Source organism: Papio anubis, chromosome 18 (assembly GCF_008728515.1).
Source record: "Papio anubis isolate 15944 chromosome 18, Panubis1.0, whole genome shotgun sequence".
NCBI lineage: Eukaryota > Metazoa > Chordata > Mammalia > Primates > Cercopithecidae > Papio > Papio anubis.
In genome coordinates, this window is record NC_044993.1 from 16,336,657 (window position 1) to 16,354,448 (window position 17,792).

A 17,792-nucleotide genomic window follows, 5' to 3' on the forward strand; every position below is an offset into this window, starting at 1 on the left:
TGGAGTGCAATGGCATGACTCGGCTCACTGCAACCCCTACCTTCCGGGTTCAAGCGATTCTTCTGCATCAGCCTCCCAAGTAGCTGGGATTACAGGCGCCTGCCTGGCTAATTTTTGCAGTTTTAGTAGAGACAGGGTTTCATCATGTTGGTCAGGCTGGTCCTGAACTCCTGACCTCGAGTGATCTGTCCATGTTGACCTCCCAAAGTGCTGGGATTATAGGTGTGAGCCACTGTGCCTGACCACAATGGGCTTTCTTCCTATTCCTGTTGCTGCTGGGATAGTTTAAAAACAACAATAGCATCTAACACTTAATTAATGATTACTGTGTGCCAGGCAATAAATAGAAATGCTTACTTAGTTAATTCACACAATTCGTAGGCACTGTTATTATGCCACTTCACCTTTATTTTATTTTATTTATTTTTATTTTTTAAAGATGAGGGAACTGAGGCTTAGCAAGTATCTTGCCCAAGGTCACACGTAAAGAAAAGTCAGGACCAAGATTTGAACCCAGGTTAGACTGACTCTAGAGCTCACACTTGTAACAACACTATATTGTCCCTTCACCCTGCAACGGACTTCTTGTGCTGCTCACCTTTTTAAGTTCTTTTCCCTGGTGACTGATAATGTTCAGCATCTTCTCTTGTTTTTATTGGTCATTCACATAGCTGCTTTTATGCAATAGGGTCTATTCAAGTGGTTTGTCCTTTCTAACACATTGGGTTGTTTATCTTATTATTATTAGGTGTTAATAGCTTTTTATATAGTCTGGCTTTTTACTTTCAACTTCTTTGTGTCTTGAAGAGCCTCTAACACTCCCTGTCTTTTAATTGGAGTGTTTAGTGTTTTACATTTAAAGTGATTTTTTTTTTTTTTTTTTTTTTTTTGAGATGGAGTCTCACTCTGTCACCCAGGCTGGAGTGCAGTGGCCAGATCTTGGCTCACTGCAAGCTCCGCCTTCCAGGTTCACATCATTCTCCTGCCTCAGCCTCCTGAGTAGCTGGGACTATAGGAACCCACCACCGCGCCTGGCTAATTTTTCTGTGTTTTTAGTAGAGACAGGGTTTCACTGTGGTCTCGATCTCCTGACCTCGTGATCTGCTTGCCTCGGCCTCCCAAAGTACTGGGATTACAGGCATGAGCCACCACGCCTGGCCTAAAGTAATTGTTTATATGTTTGACCCGAAGTCTGCTTCCTTGCTAGTTATTTTCCACATATCCCTTTTATTTTTCATTTTTCTGTTGTTACTTTCCACTTTCTTTTGGATTGATATATAATCTTTTGGAACATATTTTATTTTCTATACTGGCTTCTTAGTCATATTTTAAAACTTTTTTTTTATTGAGATGGAGTCTCACTCTGTCACCTAGGTTGGAGTGCAGTGGTGCGATCTCAGTTCACGGCAACCTCCACCTCCTGGGTTCAAGTGACTTTCCAGCCTCAGCCTCCCAAGTAGCTGGGATTACAGGCATGTGCCACCACGCCCAACTAATTTTTGTATTTTTAGTAGAGACGGGGTTTCACCATGTTGGCCAGGCGGGTCTTGAACTCCTGACCTCAGGTGATTTGCCTGCTTCAGCCTCCCAAAGTGCTGGGATTACAGGTGTGAGTCACTGTGCCTGGCCTTTAAAACAATGTTTAATGGTTGCTCCAGAGCTAAAAATGAATCCTTATCAACATTTATTAAATATTAATATTTTATCACTTCCCACTTGACAATGGACGATTTCTGGTCCCTACCTCACACTTAATAATAACCTTGCTTTAGCATCACTTCATTTGCCTGTCCACTCCATCTTTTGTGCTTTTGTTGTCATATCTTTTATTTCTACATACATAAGAACATCTACCTTAGAATGTTATATGTGTTATAAACTGTCAGTTGTCTTTTAAGAAATCGAAGAAAAAACCCTCCAAATATATATTTTGCATTTCCCTAGGTATTGACCATTTCTAGAGCTCCTCTTTTCTCCTTGCAGACTGAAGTTCCCATCTGGTATCATTTCCCTTCAGACTGAAGAAGATCTATTAACATGTTGTGCAGTAAGGTAAATCTGCTGATAATGAATGCTCTCAGGTTCTTTTATATGAAAATGTCTATTTCACTCTCAATTTTAAAGGACATTTTCAGTGGATAAAGAATTTTAGATGAACTGTTTCCTTTTCTTTCAGCACTTTACAGATAGCTTCCATTATTTCCTAGGTGAAGCCAGAACTCTAGGACAGCCATTGTTATCGCTGTCCCTCTCTCTGTAATATGTATTTTTTCCCTCTGACTGCTTTAAGCTTTTCTCTTTATCTTTGTTTTTTGGCAGTTTGAAAATGAAACAATGCCTGATGTGTACAGGAATTTTTTTTTTTATTTTTCCTGCTTGAAGTTTTCCAAGTTTCTTGGATCTATAGTTTTATTTTTTTTTAACCCAATTAGGAAAATTTCTTTTTTTTTTTTTTTTTGAGACAGAGTCTCGCTCGGTCGCCCAGGCTGGAGTGCAGTGGCCGTATCTCAGCTCACTGTAAGCTCCACCTCCCGGGTTTACGCCATTCTCCTGCCTCAGCCTCCCGAATAGCTGGGACTACAGGCGCCCACCACCTCACCCGGCTAGTTTTTTGTAATTTTTAGTAGAGATGGGGTTTCACCATGTTAGCCAGGATGGTCTCAATCTCCTGACCTCATGATCCACCTGTCTTGGCCTCCCGAAGTGCTGGGATTACAGGCTTGAGCCACCGCGCCTGGCCTATACATTACTTTTAAAGACCTAATGTTATTGTACACTTAATAGACTACAGTATAGTTTAAACATAAGTTTTATAAGTACCAGGAAACAAAAAAAATTGTGACTCACTTTACTGTAATGTTAGCTTTGTCATGGTGGCCTGGAACTGAACCCACAGTATTTCTGAGTTATGTCTGTAATTTAATTTTCTGCCTCATTCACATTCTCTCTCATTTTCGTCTTCCCAGAGAATGTTACGTTATGTTTAGAACAGTTGCTGTGAAGTCTTTGCCTGCTAAATCCAACATCTGGCCCATCTTGGAGTCAGTTTCCATTGTCTGCTTTTTATCCTTGACAATGGATCTCATTTTTCTGCTTCTCCACAGGTCCAGTAATTTTTGTTTGTGTACTGGACAATGCTGATGATCATTGTAGAGATTCTGGATTCTCTTCCTTTTAACAGTGTTGATTTTGTTCTAGGAGGCAGCTGAATCACTGACTTAAATTTGTGTGGGTTTGGTTTTATGCTTTGTTAGAGCACATCTGTGTAAAGCTCAAGGTATGTATCAGGACCTTCTGACTTGCTGGGATGCAATCTCCAGATTTTGTCCTCCCTGTAGAACTTGTATGTGCTTAGTTTTAGGCTTTCTTAAAGGGCTAACAAAGAGAAGGCCTTATACTAAGGGAATGGCCCTTTCTCCTAAGCCTTTCTTCTGGCTTTTCTAGTATTTTAGCTGGGTTTTCAGGATTTTAACGAGGTATTAATGCAATCTCTTTCCTCTGGCTGGGCCAGACTTCCAATGTTCCCCGGCACTGATTAACACATAGTATTACTATTCCTTTATCAACCAAATAGCAGCTGTTCCCTAGTAAATCTCATGTTGTCTCACCCTGCACATGTGCAGTCCAACTCTTAGCCAAGGATAGTGAGGGTAGTGAGGGTTTGAACCCCCATGCTGTCTTCTGACCTGTCCTCTTTACTCATGCACTGGTCCTTTCTCTCTGGTGTCCTACCCTCTAGAGACCAGCCTTTCTGACTGCCCCAAACTCTGATTTCTGCCTCCTCAGCTCTTTGGGGGCTGCTGTGCTTTGCGTGGACTCTAGCTCACTGAACTGTAGTCAGGAAATTGTCCTTAGGCAGAGAACCAGGATAATCGTGGGGATTCATGTCATGAGTTTTCCTTCCCTTTGGAGGACTGCAGTATTGTGCTGCCTGTTGTCCAATGCCTGAGAAAAGTTGCCTCAGAGATTTGGTTGAGTTTTATGTTTTTTTAAAAAAAATTTTATTTTTTATAGTGGGAGGAGTATAAAATGGATTATTATAATCGTTATAACCAGAAGCAGAAATGCTTTCTATTCTTTAAAAAATGTTATTATTTTAAATTTCAATATATATTACTGTAAGGAGACTGGTGATCTGGGTTCACTCTGTCATTTTTACTCCAAAATCTTTTCACTTCTATTTTAATACATATCTTTACTTATTTTTTGTTTACATCTACAGTTTATGAATATCTCTATTCTCTTCCTACTCTTCTTTCTGAATGAGAAAACTTCTCTTATTTCTCCCATTCAATTCCTCCAGAATGAGGGAATGTTTCTCACTGCCTTATGTTATTCTTCCCCTTGCTATTTCCTATGTTCAGGTCATATGAAATATTTACGTCAGATTGTCTTTCAACAATTATTTAAAATTACCTATCAATTTAATTTTGATTCTTTGCTTATTATATCCTTGTACTTTCCCCTTTGAGTCACTTTTTTTTTTTTTTTTTTTGAGACAAGGTCTCTCTCTGTTCCCCAGAATGGAGTGCAGTGGTGTGATCTTGGCTCATTGCAACCTCTGCCTCCCGGGTTCAAGCAATTCTCCTGCCTCAGCCTCTTGAGTAGCTGAGACTACAGGCATGCATCACCATGCTGAGCCAATTTTTGTATTTTTAGTAGAGATAGGGTTTCACTAGGTTGGCTAGGCTGGTCTTGAACTCCTAACCTCAAGTGATCCATCCACCTCAGCCTTCCAAAGTGTTGGAATTACAGGCGTGAGCCACTGCACATGGGTCACTTACTTATTTTTGAAGCTTTGTTAATTCAAAAACTTTTAATTTTGTATTTATTTTCGTATGGAGTTTGTGCATATGGGTGGTTTACTTTTTTTTTTTTTTTTTGAGACATAGTTTTGTTCTGTTGCCCAGGTGGAGTGCAGTGGTGTCATCTCGGCTCACTGCAACCTCAATCTCCTGGGCTCAATCAGTCCTCCTACCTCAGCCTCCTGAGTAGCTGGGACTATAGGCATGTGCCAGCCCCTCTTGGCCTCCCAAAGTATTGGGATTACAGGCGTGAGCCACTGTGCCTGGTCCTAGGTCAGTTACTTTGAGTCCTTGTATGTCCAAGTTTTGGTGTCAGAAGAGTTTTGCCTGGAAAAAGAGTTCTAGATTGACAATCATTCTCACTCAGACATTTGGATAGCTCATTCCATTATCTTCTTGTGCTTAGTGTTGCCACAAGAAGTCTCATGTTACCATGATTATTAGTTCCTTTTATTTCCTCTAGAATCATTTAGGACTTTCTCTTTCATCCCGGTTTTCTGAAACTTTGCTCTAATGTATTTAGATGTGAGTATTTTTTCATTCATCCTGTTTGGCAACTTGATGGACCCATTCAATTAGAAGACTCGATCTTCTTAAAAAGCCCTGGAAATATTTCTTCAGTTATTTTGTTGAATATTTTCTTCCCTCTAGTATCTTGTTTCTCTTTCAGGAACTCCTATTACATATATTAGAGCTTCTTGATTTATACATTGTCTCATACTTCCTTTCATTCTTTTTTTTGAAACAGCTTTATTCAGATATAACTCACATACCATACAAACTCTCATTTAAAGTGTTCTATTTAGTGGTTTGTAGTATATTCACAAGGCAGCATAGCCATCACCACAATAAACTTTAGAACATTTTCATAATCCCTAAAACCCTACAGCCATTAAGTCACTCCCCTTTTCCCCAACCCATCCCCTCCAGCCCTCAGTACCACGAATCGACTTTCTATTTCTGTAGATTTGCTTATTCTTCATATATCATCTACCTGGAGTCACACAGTATGTGAATGGCTTCTTTCACCTACATTTCAAAGCATACATTCACTTACATTTCAAATCACACATTTACTTACATTTCAAATCATACATTCACTTATATTTCAAAGCATACATTCACTTACATTTCAAATCATACATTCACTTACATTTCAAATCATACATTCACTTACATTTCAAATCATATAGTTGCTACTGGCTTCTTTCACTTAGCATAACGTTTTATAGCAGGTATCAATATTTTATTTCCATTTCTTTTTATTGCCAAATTCCACTCTGTTTATACACTTACCAGTTCACAAAAATTTGGGTTGTCTCTACTTTTTGGCTATTATAAATAATGCTGCTATGAATATTTGTGTACAGATTTTTGTGTGCACATATATTTTCATTTCTCTAGGGTATTACCTAGGAGTTAAATTGGTGAATCATATGGTAACTCTGTGTTTAACCATTTGAGGAAGCGCCAGACTCTTTTCCAGGGCAGCTGCACCATGTTATACTTCCACCAGCAGTTTATGAGGGTCCCAGTTCCTCCACATCCTTGCTGGTGCTTGTTATTATTTCATTTTGTTCCATTTCTTTGTCCTCAAGGGCTAGTAATATCTGGTGATATTACTGAGCTCCATCTTCTAGCTTATTAGTAATTCCCATTATAAAGTTCATCCCTCCTGTATGGTTTTCTAAATATTCTATTTTTCATTTCTAGAGTCTCTAATTGATTCTTTGTGACAATAGCTTATCCTTATTTCATGAGTATGATTTTCTCCCTTTGGGGATATAAATAATATTCACTTAAAGTTTTCTGTTTGCTTTAATAACTCATTCTTTTCAGAGGTTCTGATTTATTGAGTAGGTGTTTCTATTTTTTTTTTTTTTTGAGATGGAGTCTCGCTTTGTCGCCCGGGCTGGAGTGCAGTGGCCGGAGCTCAGCTCACTGCAAGCTCCACCTCCCGGGTTTACGCCATTCTCCTGCCTCAGCCTCCGAAGTAGCTGGGACTACAGGCGCCCGCCAACTCACCCGGCTAGTTTTTTGTATTTTTTAGTAGAGACGGGGTTTCACCGTGTTAGCCAGGATGGTCTCGATCTCCTGACCTCGTGATCCACCTGTCTCGGCCTCCCAAAGTGCTGGGATTACAGGCTTGAGCCACCGCGCCCGGCCAGGTGTTTCTATTTTATGGTAACATTTTTTTAGATGTTTCATGATTTCTTGATTTTGAGGTTCCCTTAAAATCTTGTCTGTCTGTGAATGCTGATCTGATTAGATGTGATTGGAGCAGCCTACTCAGTTATTGTAGAAAAGGAGACTTACACTGCTGGATGCATTTTGCCAGTATCCTCTCTCTCTCTCTCTCTCTCTCTCTCTCTCTGTGTGTTCCTAGATACTTTCTTTTTTTTGTTTTTGTTTTTTAACTTTAAAATGTTTCCCCTGGTGATTCCATCCCACATCATAGCTCCAAATACTATCTACAAATGAAAAATTCCCAAATGTTATCTCCAATCCTGGCCTCTCCCATGAGCTACAGATCCACACACGCTCCTTTTCTTCAAAACACCTCATTTTGTAATTATACATCCACAGTGCAATTGTTTGAGTAATGCCCATTCTCTCCGCTAGACTGTGTGTTCTGTGAGAACAGAGATTGTGCCTGTTCAGCTCACTGACGTGTTACCAGCAATCAGTATAGTACACGGCATATGTGCTCCATAGATACTCCTTAAACCACTGAATGGATGAGGTGAAACAACTCATGAATGAGAGACCCTGTGATGTCTTGGAGCAGTGAGTATGGGTGGCCATCTTTACTTGCTAACACCAGGATCAAACTCAGGGTCAAACCTCCTGAGTTCCAGGGTGGTGCCTTTGCCATGTAGATACCTTTGCGGTGTACGTTCCCTCCTTGTGGGAAAAGAAGTTCAGCTTGTAGTCTTTCTTAGAGCCAGACAGTACATCAATGTAATCAAGGCCCTTCATAGTGATGCTTAGGTCCGGTTTCTCTGGTTTCAGTATTTCCACGATGACCCGGAATCTGGGGCAGCATAGGAGAATACAAGACGGGAGACGAAAAGAGATCATTAACCCAAAGGAAAGAAGGAAAAGTGCCAGCTGTACTCTTGATTTTATGGGAAGTGCATGGGTCCAGGGTTCTAGTCTTCACCCTGTCACTAACAATAATGGGAACTGCCATTTACTGGCCACCTATTATGTGCCAGGGACTGAGTAAGTGGCCTGTGTGTTACAGGCATTAATCCTTGCAGTATCCATAGGAGGTATTAATACATATCACTGTCATCTCCATGTCACTAAATAGAGGCCAAGAGAAGGAAGATAAGAGAAGGAAGATAAGATGCTCCAAGAGAAGGAAGATAAGATGACTGGTTACTGGCAGAACCAGGATTCAAATTTAGGTCAGGCCTTTACCCACTATGCTAAGCAGGAAGCCTTCAGTACACTGTGCCTCGTCTCCCAGACTTGAGTTCCTTCTCTGTAAAAGAAGGGGACCATGCTTGTTGGCCTTGAGCTCTCCTGATGCCTGATTTCTACTCTGTTCCTACTGTAGGGACAAGATCCAAGGACTTGCTTCTCTGGCCAGTGGCTTAGGTGATAAGACAGAACACTCAGTAATAACAGTGATGATTATCATTATGATAAAAACAGCTAACATTTATCGAATGCTTATTTCGTGCCAGGCATTGTTCTAGGAGACTTACAAGTAACTAACAGCACAGAAAAAGAATCTCGCTAGAGGCTTAGTATTCAGGAAATGCCTGGTCACATCAGGGAACTCTGTCTCTGACTCCTCGAGCCCCTTAACATCCTCTAGAGGCCCTAAGTAGGGGAAGGACCGGGCTAGATGGTGAAAGTCCTCCTTCCACCTCCCTACCCAGACCCCTAGCCCCATCCCCTTACCTCTGGGGCTTGTTCAGCCAGTTGGTGATCGGCAAAAGTTCAGTGTAGGGGGTCTTACATGGTACTTCACGGTAGATACTGGCTACAGCTTTGGGGAGCTCGGAAGTCCCATGTAGAGCATACAGCCAGCCAGTCCCATCTGGGAGGGGGAAGAAGAGGGTGCCCTAAGGAGAAGAAGGATGTGATCAGAATGACACACAGCATTCTTTATTAGGTACCTATCAGGCATGTAGAGACCGAGGATTATTTGGAGGATAATGGAGGCCCTGGAAAGAAACATAATACTTTGGAAGGCATCTTGGTGATATATTTCAGGAGATAGAAAAATGTTCATATGTATCTGAGCTAGGAATCCCATCCCAGAGAGCTTATTGAAGAAAAATCCCTCCAAAGAAAAAAGTTATGTGTATATATAACAACCAGTTATAATGTTGATGAAAATTTGTAGATAAACATTCAACAAATGGAAATGTAAAACAAATTGTGGAACTTTCATTCAGTGAAATATTGGGCAGTTATTAAAAATAATTATCACAAAGACCACATAGTTAAATAGAAAAATGCTAGTGCTATACTGTAAAGTGAAAGCAAACTGAACGTACAATTTGGTATGTGATAATGACAGTTATGGCGGTATCTGAATAAGGATTGGTAGTGAAGATAGAAGAAAAAAGTTCATTTTTTTAATAGGGTGGAAGATTATGGCCACTTTTCTTTTTTTCGTTTTGTTACAGTCACCATTACGTTATTTATGCAATTAAGCGAAACATTAATTACTTGATGCTTGGTCTGGACCCCATTTCGGAACTAAGCCCCTGGCTCTATGAGAATCCCCTCTACATTAAAAAAAAAAAAAAAAAAAAAAAAAAAGAAAAGAAAAAAGGAAGCCAAAGCTTGATAATCTGCACAATTCCTCACTATTCCAACATGATCTGGGTGTTCCCCATCTAACATTCTCTGAGCGCTCAGCTTCCAAAATGTCTTTTTTTTTTTTTTTTTGAGACAGAGTCTCACTCTGTTGCCCAGGCTGGCGTGCAGTGGTGCGATCTTGGCTCACTGCAACCTCTGCCTCCTGGGTTCAAGCGATTCTCCTGCCTCAGCCTTCCAAGCTGGGATTACAGTTGTATGCCACCATGCCTGGCTAATTTTTGTATTTTTAGTAGAGATGGGGTTTCCCCATATTGGCCAGGCTGGTCTTTAACTCCTGACCTCAGGCGATCCACCCTCCTCAGCCTCCCAAAGTGCTGGGATTACAGGCATTAGACACCGCGCCTGGCCCCAAAGTGTCTTTTAACCTCATTCACACAGTGCCACCTTCAATTATGCCAGGAAACCAATGGGGGTCAGGGGACCTCAGCCTACCTGGTGCTTGCGGTTCTCCAAGTTCATGGTGCGGGGCCTGTAGGTGATCTCGTAGGGCTTGTTTTGCTGGTGGGCCTCCAGGGTGATGAACTCAGGCCCCTCCCAGTGCTCGCCCTCAAAGATGGGGTGCAGATTCCAGGTCTGGTTGGTGCGGTTTGACAGCAGAATGGTCTGTGTGTGCTTGGAGCGTACCTGGCACGTGAAATTCACCACCTGGAAGAAAGCAGGCACCTCATCTTCCATGGCACGTCCCCCGGTCTGTCTCCAGGGCCAGAGGTACGGAATGTGCGCTGGGGAAGACTGACTTTAACAGTGCTTCCCATCATGAGTTTCAATGGGTCCGTTTCTTTTTCTTTCATTCACTCAACACCTACTTACGGGTACCGTCTATGTGCTAGGCACTGTTCTTGGTGGTGGAGATGTAGCAATGAACGAAATAACAAAAATCTCTGCCCTTGAGCTGAGATTCCGGTGCGGGGAGACAGACACACAAGTGGAAGGCAGAGCGTGCAGGATAGAAATAAGTGCCAAGGGCAAGACAAAGCAGAGGGGGTGCCAGATTGGGAGTGGGTTGGAGTTTTTACACAGTGTGATCAGGAAGGGCCTAACTGAGCATATGTATTTGATTAGAGACCAAGAAGGATGAAGCAGGGGAGACCCGGGGAAGAGCCTGAGTCAGCCTGAGTGTAACTGGCAAAGGAAATGCCAGTTACAAAGCTCCTGGTTTTGACAAAAGGCAAGGAGGCCAGTGTGGCAAATGTGAAGTGAGTGAGGGGTAGATAAAGTGACAGGGGACAGCGCACAGGGCCTTGGAGTCATGGTAGAGACTTTTTTTTTTTAATTGAAAAAGGAGGACTTACGAGTGTTTTGAGTAGAGTGACCTGATCTGATCTATGCTCTAACAGAATGGCTCTAGATGCTTAGAAGGGACAGAGGAAGAGAGACTAACTAGAAGACACTTGCAATAGGCCAGGTGGGGGTCGACAGTGGCTTGGGTGGCACTGGTAGCACTGGGATGGTGGAAAGTGGGTATATTCCAGTTGTACTTGGAAGAGCCAATAACATTTACTGCTGTATGGTATCTTGGGTGTAAGTGGAAGAAGGTTCAAGAATGACACCCAAGTTTTTAGTCTGAGCAATGAGCAGAATGGAGATGCTCTTCACTGATGTGGGGTTGACTATGGGAGCAGCAGGTTTCAGGGAGAGATCAGGAGCTCAGGTTTCATACATGTTAAATTTGAGATGCCTATGAGTCAAGCAGGAAGTAGAATTTACAAATCTGGGGTTCAAGGGAACAGTCCAGGCTGGAGATAAAGATTTGGGAGTTATCAGTATAGCAATTTCATTCTTGTCGTTACTGTTGTTGTTTTGTAGAGGTGGGGTCTCACTATGTTGCCCAGGCTGGTCGTGAACTCCTGGGCTCAAGCGATGCTCCTGCCTCGGCCTCCCAAAGTGCTGGGATTATAGGCATGAGCTACTGTGTCCAGCCTAACAGTGTTTTTTTTTAAGGCCAAGAAACTGGCTGAAATCAACAAGAAATGATTGTATGTAGAAGAAAGAAGGAATCTAAGGACTAGCTCTTGACTGACGAACTCCAATGTTAAGAAGAATCAGAAGGCCAGGCTTGGTGGCTCATGCCTGTAATCCCAGCACTTTGGGAGGCCAAGGTGAGTGGATCGCCTGAGGTCAGGAGTTTGAGACCAACCTGGCCAACATGGCAAAACCCTGTCTCTACTAAGAATACCAAAATTAGCTAGGTGTGGTGGTAGTGGCCCATAATTCCAGCTACTTAGGAGCTGAGGCAGGAGAATCGCTTGAGCCTGGGAGGCAGAGGTTGCAGTGAGCCAAGATCATGCCACTGCACTCCAGCGTGGGCGACAGAGTGAGACTCTGTCTCAGAAAAACAAAAAACAAAAAACAAACAGAAGATGAGAAGGAGAAGCTGGTGAGTAGGAAGAAACCCAGGAGAGAGTGGTGTGCTGGAGCCAAGTGAAGGAAGTGTTTGCAGGAGGAGGAACGGGTTTATGGTGTCAAATGCTCCCCATAGTTCAAGAAAGAACTGGCCATTGAATTTAACAATGTGAACAGTGTGGTATTGGCATAAAGATGGTCAAATAGATCAATGGATGAGAACAGAACCCACATATATATGATCAATTGATTGTCATTTACAATCGATGACAAAGGTGCCAAGGCAATTCAGGAGAGAAAAGACTCTTTCAACAAGTGGTACTGGAACAATTGGCTATCCATGCACAAAATTTTTTTTGATCCGTATCTCACACTATATACAGAAATTAACTCCGAATAGACTGAAGACCTAAACACAAAACTTATGTTCGGAGTATACAAAGAGCTCTAGAAACTTTAATAAGAAGACCAATGACCTAATTAAAAATAAACAGAAGATTTGAACAGACACTTCAACTAAGATAATACAGGGCTGGCAAATAAGTGCTAGAAAAGTTGCTTAACATCATTAGTCATTAGGAAAATAAAGCCTCCATGAGAGACCCTACATACCAATTAGAATAGCTGAAATTTAAAAAACTGACTATCAACTGTTGACAAGGATGTGAAGTAAGTGGAGATGTCAGACATTGCTGGTGGCATTGCAAAAGGACACGACTGCTTTGGAAAACAGTTTGGCAGTTTCTTACCAAGGTAAACATCTGCCTATCACATGACCCAGCCATTCCACAACTGGGTCTTCATCCAAGAGAAATGAAAGTGTATGTTCCTGCTGAGACTTATAAATAGAAGTTCATAGCATACTGTATGTTTCCATTCGTATAACATTGTTTAACAAAATTACAGACAGGGAGATTGGGTCTCATTTCTCCCATAAGCAGTGTTGCCAGGTAACACAGCAGACGGTTCAGTTAGGTTTCCAGTAACAAGGCTAGCAGAGGGATATACCAAGGCCTTTTGTTTTAAAACCACAGAAAAGGAGAAAGGTGTTAATGCTTTACTTATAGATCTTGGAATTTGACCTAGCCAGTGATGTCAAAGCAGGCTTCCTAGAGAATGTAATGCTTCAGATGAGAGCTGAAGAATGGAAAGGAATAAACCAAATGAAGAGGGGAGAATGAATATTCCAGCAGTGGAAACGATGTATTCGCAGGCCTCGTGGAGGGAGGGGGCAGGCCTGTATGTTTGAAGGAGGCCCAAATGAGTTCACTTGCTGGGGTCACTCCTGCCACGGGGCCACCCCGGGCAGCACCTACTAACCTCTTTTATTGAAGGTGGTCCCACGCAGACTCCAGACAGGGTTAGGCTCAGAGGACTGCCTCCCTGGATGAAGCAGAGAATGTTTTTACAAAGGCTCTCCTTTCCCACCTCGGTGGGATGGTAGGTCACTTCGAAAGAAACCTCCATGCCTGAGGTAATATAGCCTTCTTCTGGGCTAATGGAGAAATGAGGCTCAAATTTTTTGACGTCCCATTTAAACCTTTTCCAAGACAAAAGAAGACAAGAAAGAGAGTTTATGGATGTTGTAAGGGTGTCCTCAATGCTACTGAGAACAAGAAACTCTGCCTCGGCTGTGAGGTTCACCTCCCTGAGTCTATCCTAGGACCTAGGAGGAGAAATATCTGCCGGACAGAGCAGAAGCACTGGGGAAGGTGGGCCAAGGTCACTCCCTGGGTAGGTAGACTTCACTCCCTTGCAGAGCTGAGCCAAGGGCAGGAAGTGGCTGCATCTTATTATCCACGAGTGACAGACACAGCAGGGAACGTATGTATCAACATGCATACACATGTGTCGTGTACTTAAGATCATGCAGCTAGGAAGTGGCTGGGCTAGAACAGAAACCCTTCTGGGACTGTAGCCTTAACTGTCCCCTGCACTGCCTCTTGGTTCAGATCCTGGATGCTGGCGACAATCCCTTCCTGTGAGAGTTGCCTCTGTTCTGGGTGGCACTGGTATCCCGTGGCCCTGTGTGCTCCTCCCTCTGTGGTTGGGCCCTCGCTTATCTGTGAAATGCGTTGGTAGCAGCCTTGGTCTCATAGAACCGTAGTTGGATTATGACGTGTGCCATGTCAAGGCATGAAACAGGCATTGAGAAAATATCTTCTGTTATCTCAATTGTAGTAATCATAGTAGCAGCAATCACCCCAGTGAGGCCACTGCTGTCACATCTTGAGGGAAGCAGGGGGACGTAGAAGGGAGAGGACGGAAGTAAAAAGCGACTGCTCTTGCAGAACAAGGCCAGGGCAGGTACAGGGACAGGGGCCTCTGCTGCAGCCTTCGGGTGGGAGGCACCGCTCCCCTACCTTGCACCCACGTCGCCTGTGTTCAACATGAGGATGCGACGCGTGGCTTGTGTCTGATATACCACAGGTCCGAAGGGAATATGTTCCTGGTCCAGCGAGATCTCCAGGGCCTGGCAGCAGCCGCTAAGGAGGAAGAGGGGGCGCAGGAGCCCCATGCATTCCATGAACACTTCCTCAGAGAAGGGAGGGACACGCTTCTTCGGAGCAAAGCTGACTTCCAGTTTGCAGACTTCTCTGGGCTTCAGTGTGATGTTGTGGAAGGGCACCAAGGTGAGGACCTGAATAAAACAGCACCCAGAGTCAGCAGCTGAGGGTGGGAGGCCCCTAAGGCCTTAGTTCCCAGAGGTCTTGCTACTGGGATTGGAACAGGGGTCAGATCTCACTCCTGCTCTCCCATCAGCTGTGTATGCTTTGGTAAATTACTTAAACTTTCTGTGACTTACTCTATGTTGAAGATTAATATCATTTCCCTTTCCTGACCCTTTCGTAACTTATTTTGTGCATTTCCTTCTTTCTTCCTCCTCCCTGATAAAGGAAATAGTAATGGGAAATAAGAAACACTTAGAGCTCTGGCATTTCTCAAGGAGTGTTCCCTGCCTCAGTTTCCCTGTATGGTTGTTAAAATGCAGATTCTGGCTGGGTGCCATGGCTCATGCCTCTAATCCCAGCACTTTGGGATGCCAAGGTGGGTGGATCACTTGAGGTCAGGAGTTCGACAATAGCCTGGCCAACATGGCGAAAACCCGTCTCTTCTAAAAATGCAAAAATTAGCCGGGCTTTGTGGTGCATGCCTGTAATCCCAGCTACTCAGGAGGCTGAGGCAGGAGAATCGCTTGAACCCAGGAGGCGGAGATTGCAGTGAGCTGAGATCACACCACTGCACTCCAGCCTGGGCGACAAAGTGAAACTCCAACTCAAACAAACAAACAAAAAAAGCAAAAAAAAAAAAAAGCAAAAAAAAAAAAAAAAAAAAAAAAAAAAAGCAGATTCCTGGATCCTGCCCCAGACCAACTGAATCAGAGTCTCTGGTCAGGCAGGGGTGGGGGGCCTGGAATCTGCATATTCAAAAGTTCCCCAGGTGACTCATGTATTCTAAAATCAGGGACCACTGTACGAATTTGTTCAGCTTTCTCTTCCCTCTAGTTCTGGTAAAAATCAAATCCAAGTCAGCTTTAAGGAGGTCAATTCCCTTTTCATCCGGAAGCTCTCTTTGGTACACAGGACTGAGCAGTCACCAGTGAGTGGACGGTGGCAGCAGGGAGTGAGATGATGGGCTGCGGAGCTGTGACAGGAAAGTCACCTTAGAGACTTCTCCAACATGATGCGGGAAGCTAGCCTCAGGGTGTTGGCGCCAGCATGGGCACTCCGGCAGCTTTAATCTGACCTGCTGAAGAGGCAGACTTGGTATGGCCAAACTATTAGGGACCCTGACATGCTGGAACCAAGGACTTTAATTTGGATTACTAAGGAAAGAGAAGCAACAAGTCTTCCCCATCTTGCCCGGATGGCAAAGTAGGGAACATGGGGTACTGGAATGAGACGCCCACAGGATCTCTTACCTTGGCTGGCCTCTCACAGCCAGTTTCTCTGTACCCTGCAATCCCCAGATGGCCCACAGTGCTCTTTCCATATGGAGTTCTATCTAGTTTTCAAGTGTATATACCTTTGCCCACGAGGAACGCCCCTTCCTAACCTGTCGAGGGACACCTCTTCACACTGTAAAGTTCAGTACAGGCCCCTCTCCACGGGAAGCCTTCTGTAATCCCCCAAACCCTCCTCTGAGCAGCCCTGATCCTGATTCACACTCTGCCTCTGTAGATTCTGTGCTGCCCTGGGGCTATTTATATGTCTGTGACCCTCAAGGACTGAGATCTCCACCAGACCAAGGTCTATGTCATATTCACCTTTTATTCCTAGCACCTAGCATGTATTATTCAGTAAGTGTAAGAATGAACTGCATGAAGGAATGGATGCAGTCTGGTCTTGGAATCAAACATATCTGGTGCATTTCCAAGGCTCATGCAAAGACTAATGACTGTAAGATGAGTAGCTAGCGGCCAGGACTGGTAGCTTCTATGTTCAGGGAACTTGAGGAAGTAGACTTGACAATAAACATGCTTTTCTCTCACTGCTGGTGGCTGTGCAAAGTGAGATAATCTTTCAGGGAGCAGACTGGCCATGCATATTGAAACACACTTTCCCTTTTGACACAATGAGTCCACTTCCAGGAAGGGGTGTGTGTGTGTGTGTGGGGGGAATATATATATATATATATATGTGTGTGTGTGTGTGTGTGTGTGTATATATATATATATATTTTTTTTTTTTTTCTTTTTGAGATAGAGTCTTGCTCTGTTGTCCAGGCTGAAGTGCCATGGTGTGATCTCAGCTCACTGCAACTTCCGCCTCCTGGGTTCAAGCAGTTCTCTGTCTCAGCCTCCCGAATAGCTGGAATTACAGGCACCCATCACCATGCCTGGCTAATTTTTTGTATTTTTAGTAGAGACAGGGTTTCACTATCTTGGCCAGGCTAGTCTTGGACTCCTGACCTTGTGATCCACCTGCCTTGGCCTTCCAAAGTGTTGGGATTACAGGTGTGAGCCACTGAGCCCAGTCTAGGAATGTATCTTAAGCACAGAGTCATGGATGCACACAAAGGCTTAAGGAGAAACACCTGAAATGAACAAAAATAGAGAACTGGCCTGTCTACACAATGGAGATGTAAATAAACAAATGACAGCGGATGACATGGAAAATGAAATGAAAATGCAAAATGAAAATAATGTTCATTTTCACAAAAACAGTATGGGACTAGTGCACTGTGTAAAGCCCTATACTGTTTTTGTGAAAATGAACAGACGGAGCACAGGGAAGGCTTTTAGAATGGTCTGGCACGTTACAGATGCACAAGAAATGTGAGCTGCTTGTGTTGCCAGCATGGCCATCCTCATCATCAGGGAGCATGAAGGGGCCCCTAGGAGCCCCTCTGAGCACCAACCTTGGGTTCCTGGAGTTCTGGAATTGAGAACAGAATGGACTGGTTAAATGTGAGCTGGGCCAGGCTGTTGTTCATGATGGAAACTGTTCTTTTCACAACCTGCCCTGGTAGGACAGCTCCCAACTTCACAATCCTGTTGGGTGGATCTAGGACTAAAATCTGTAGGACAGGAAAGAGTAGGAAGAAGAGTTCATTAGTTAAAGAGAAAAATAAACATTATATGTCTTCTCTGGTGAGGCAAGGGTGGTTCCTTCTCTTTCTGTGCCCTCACTTCTTCATATTGGGTGGGCATTTCCCTGCTCAATAAGCATTTAAGTGCCTAAAGTACCCACTGAACTACTCATCACACAATTATACAAGTACAACTGGGTTAAAATATACGTAGGAAAATCTCAGGGCACCTTGAGAGCATATTACAGGGGGCTGAAACTAGGCTAG

The 17,792-nt window shown here is 43.4% G+C and overlaps 1 protein-coding gene across 3 annotated transcripts in view; it reads right to left on the reverse strand.

Moving 5' to 3' along the window:
• Positions 1-17,792, reverse strand: part of HYDIN (HYDIN axonemal central pair apparatus protein) — a 415,044-nt gene that overhangs the window by 12,924 nt on the left and 384,328 nt on the right. For all 3 annotated transcript variants that reach the window (XM_021932150.2, XM_021932149.2, XM_021932148.2), the window contains exons 78-83: positions 17,355-17,513; positions 14,357-14,634; positions 13,314-13,533; positions 10,083-10,295; positions 8,721-8,884; positions 7,689-7,839 (exon numbers count right to left, since the gene is read on the reverse strand). In XM_021932150.2, coding sequence (XP_021787842.2) covers positions 7,689-7,839; positions 8,721-8,884; positions 10,083-10,295; positions 13,314-13,533; positions 14,357-14,634; positions 17,355-17,513 — 1,185 coding nt within the window. The remainder of the gene's footprint in view (positions 1-7,688; positions 7,840-8,720; positions 8,885-10,082; positions 10,296-13,313; positions 13,534-14,356; positions 14,635-17,354; positions 17,514-17,792) is intronic.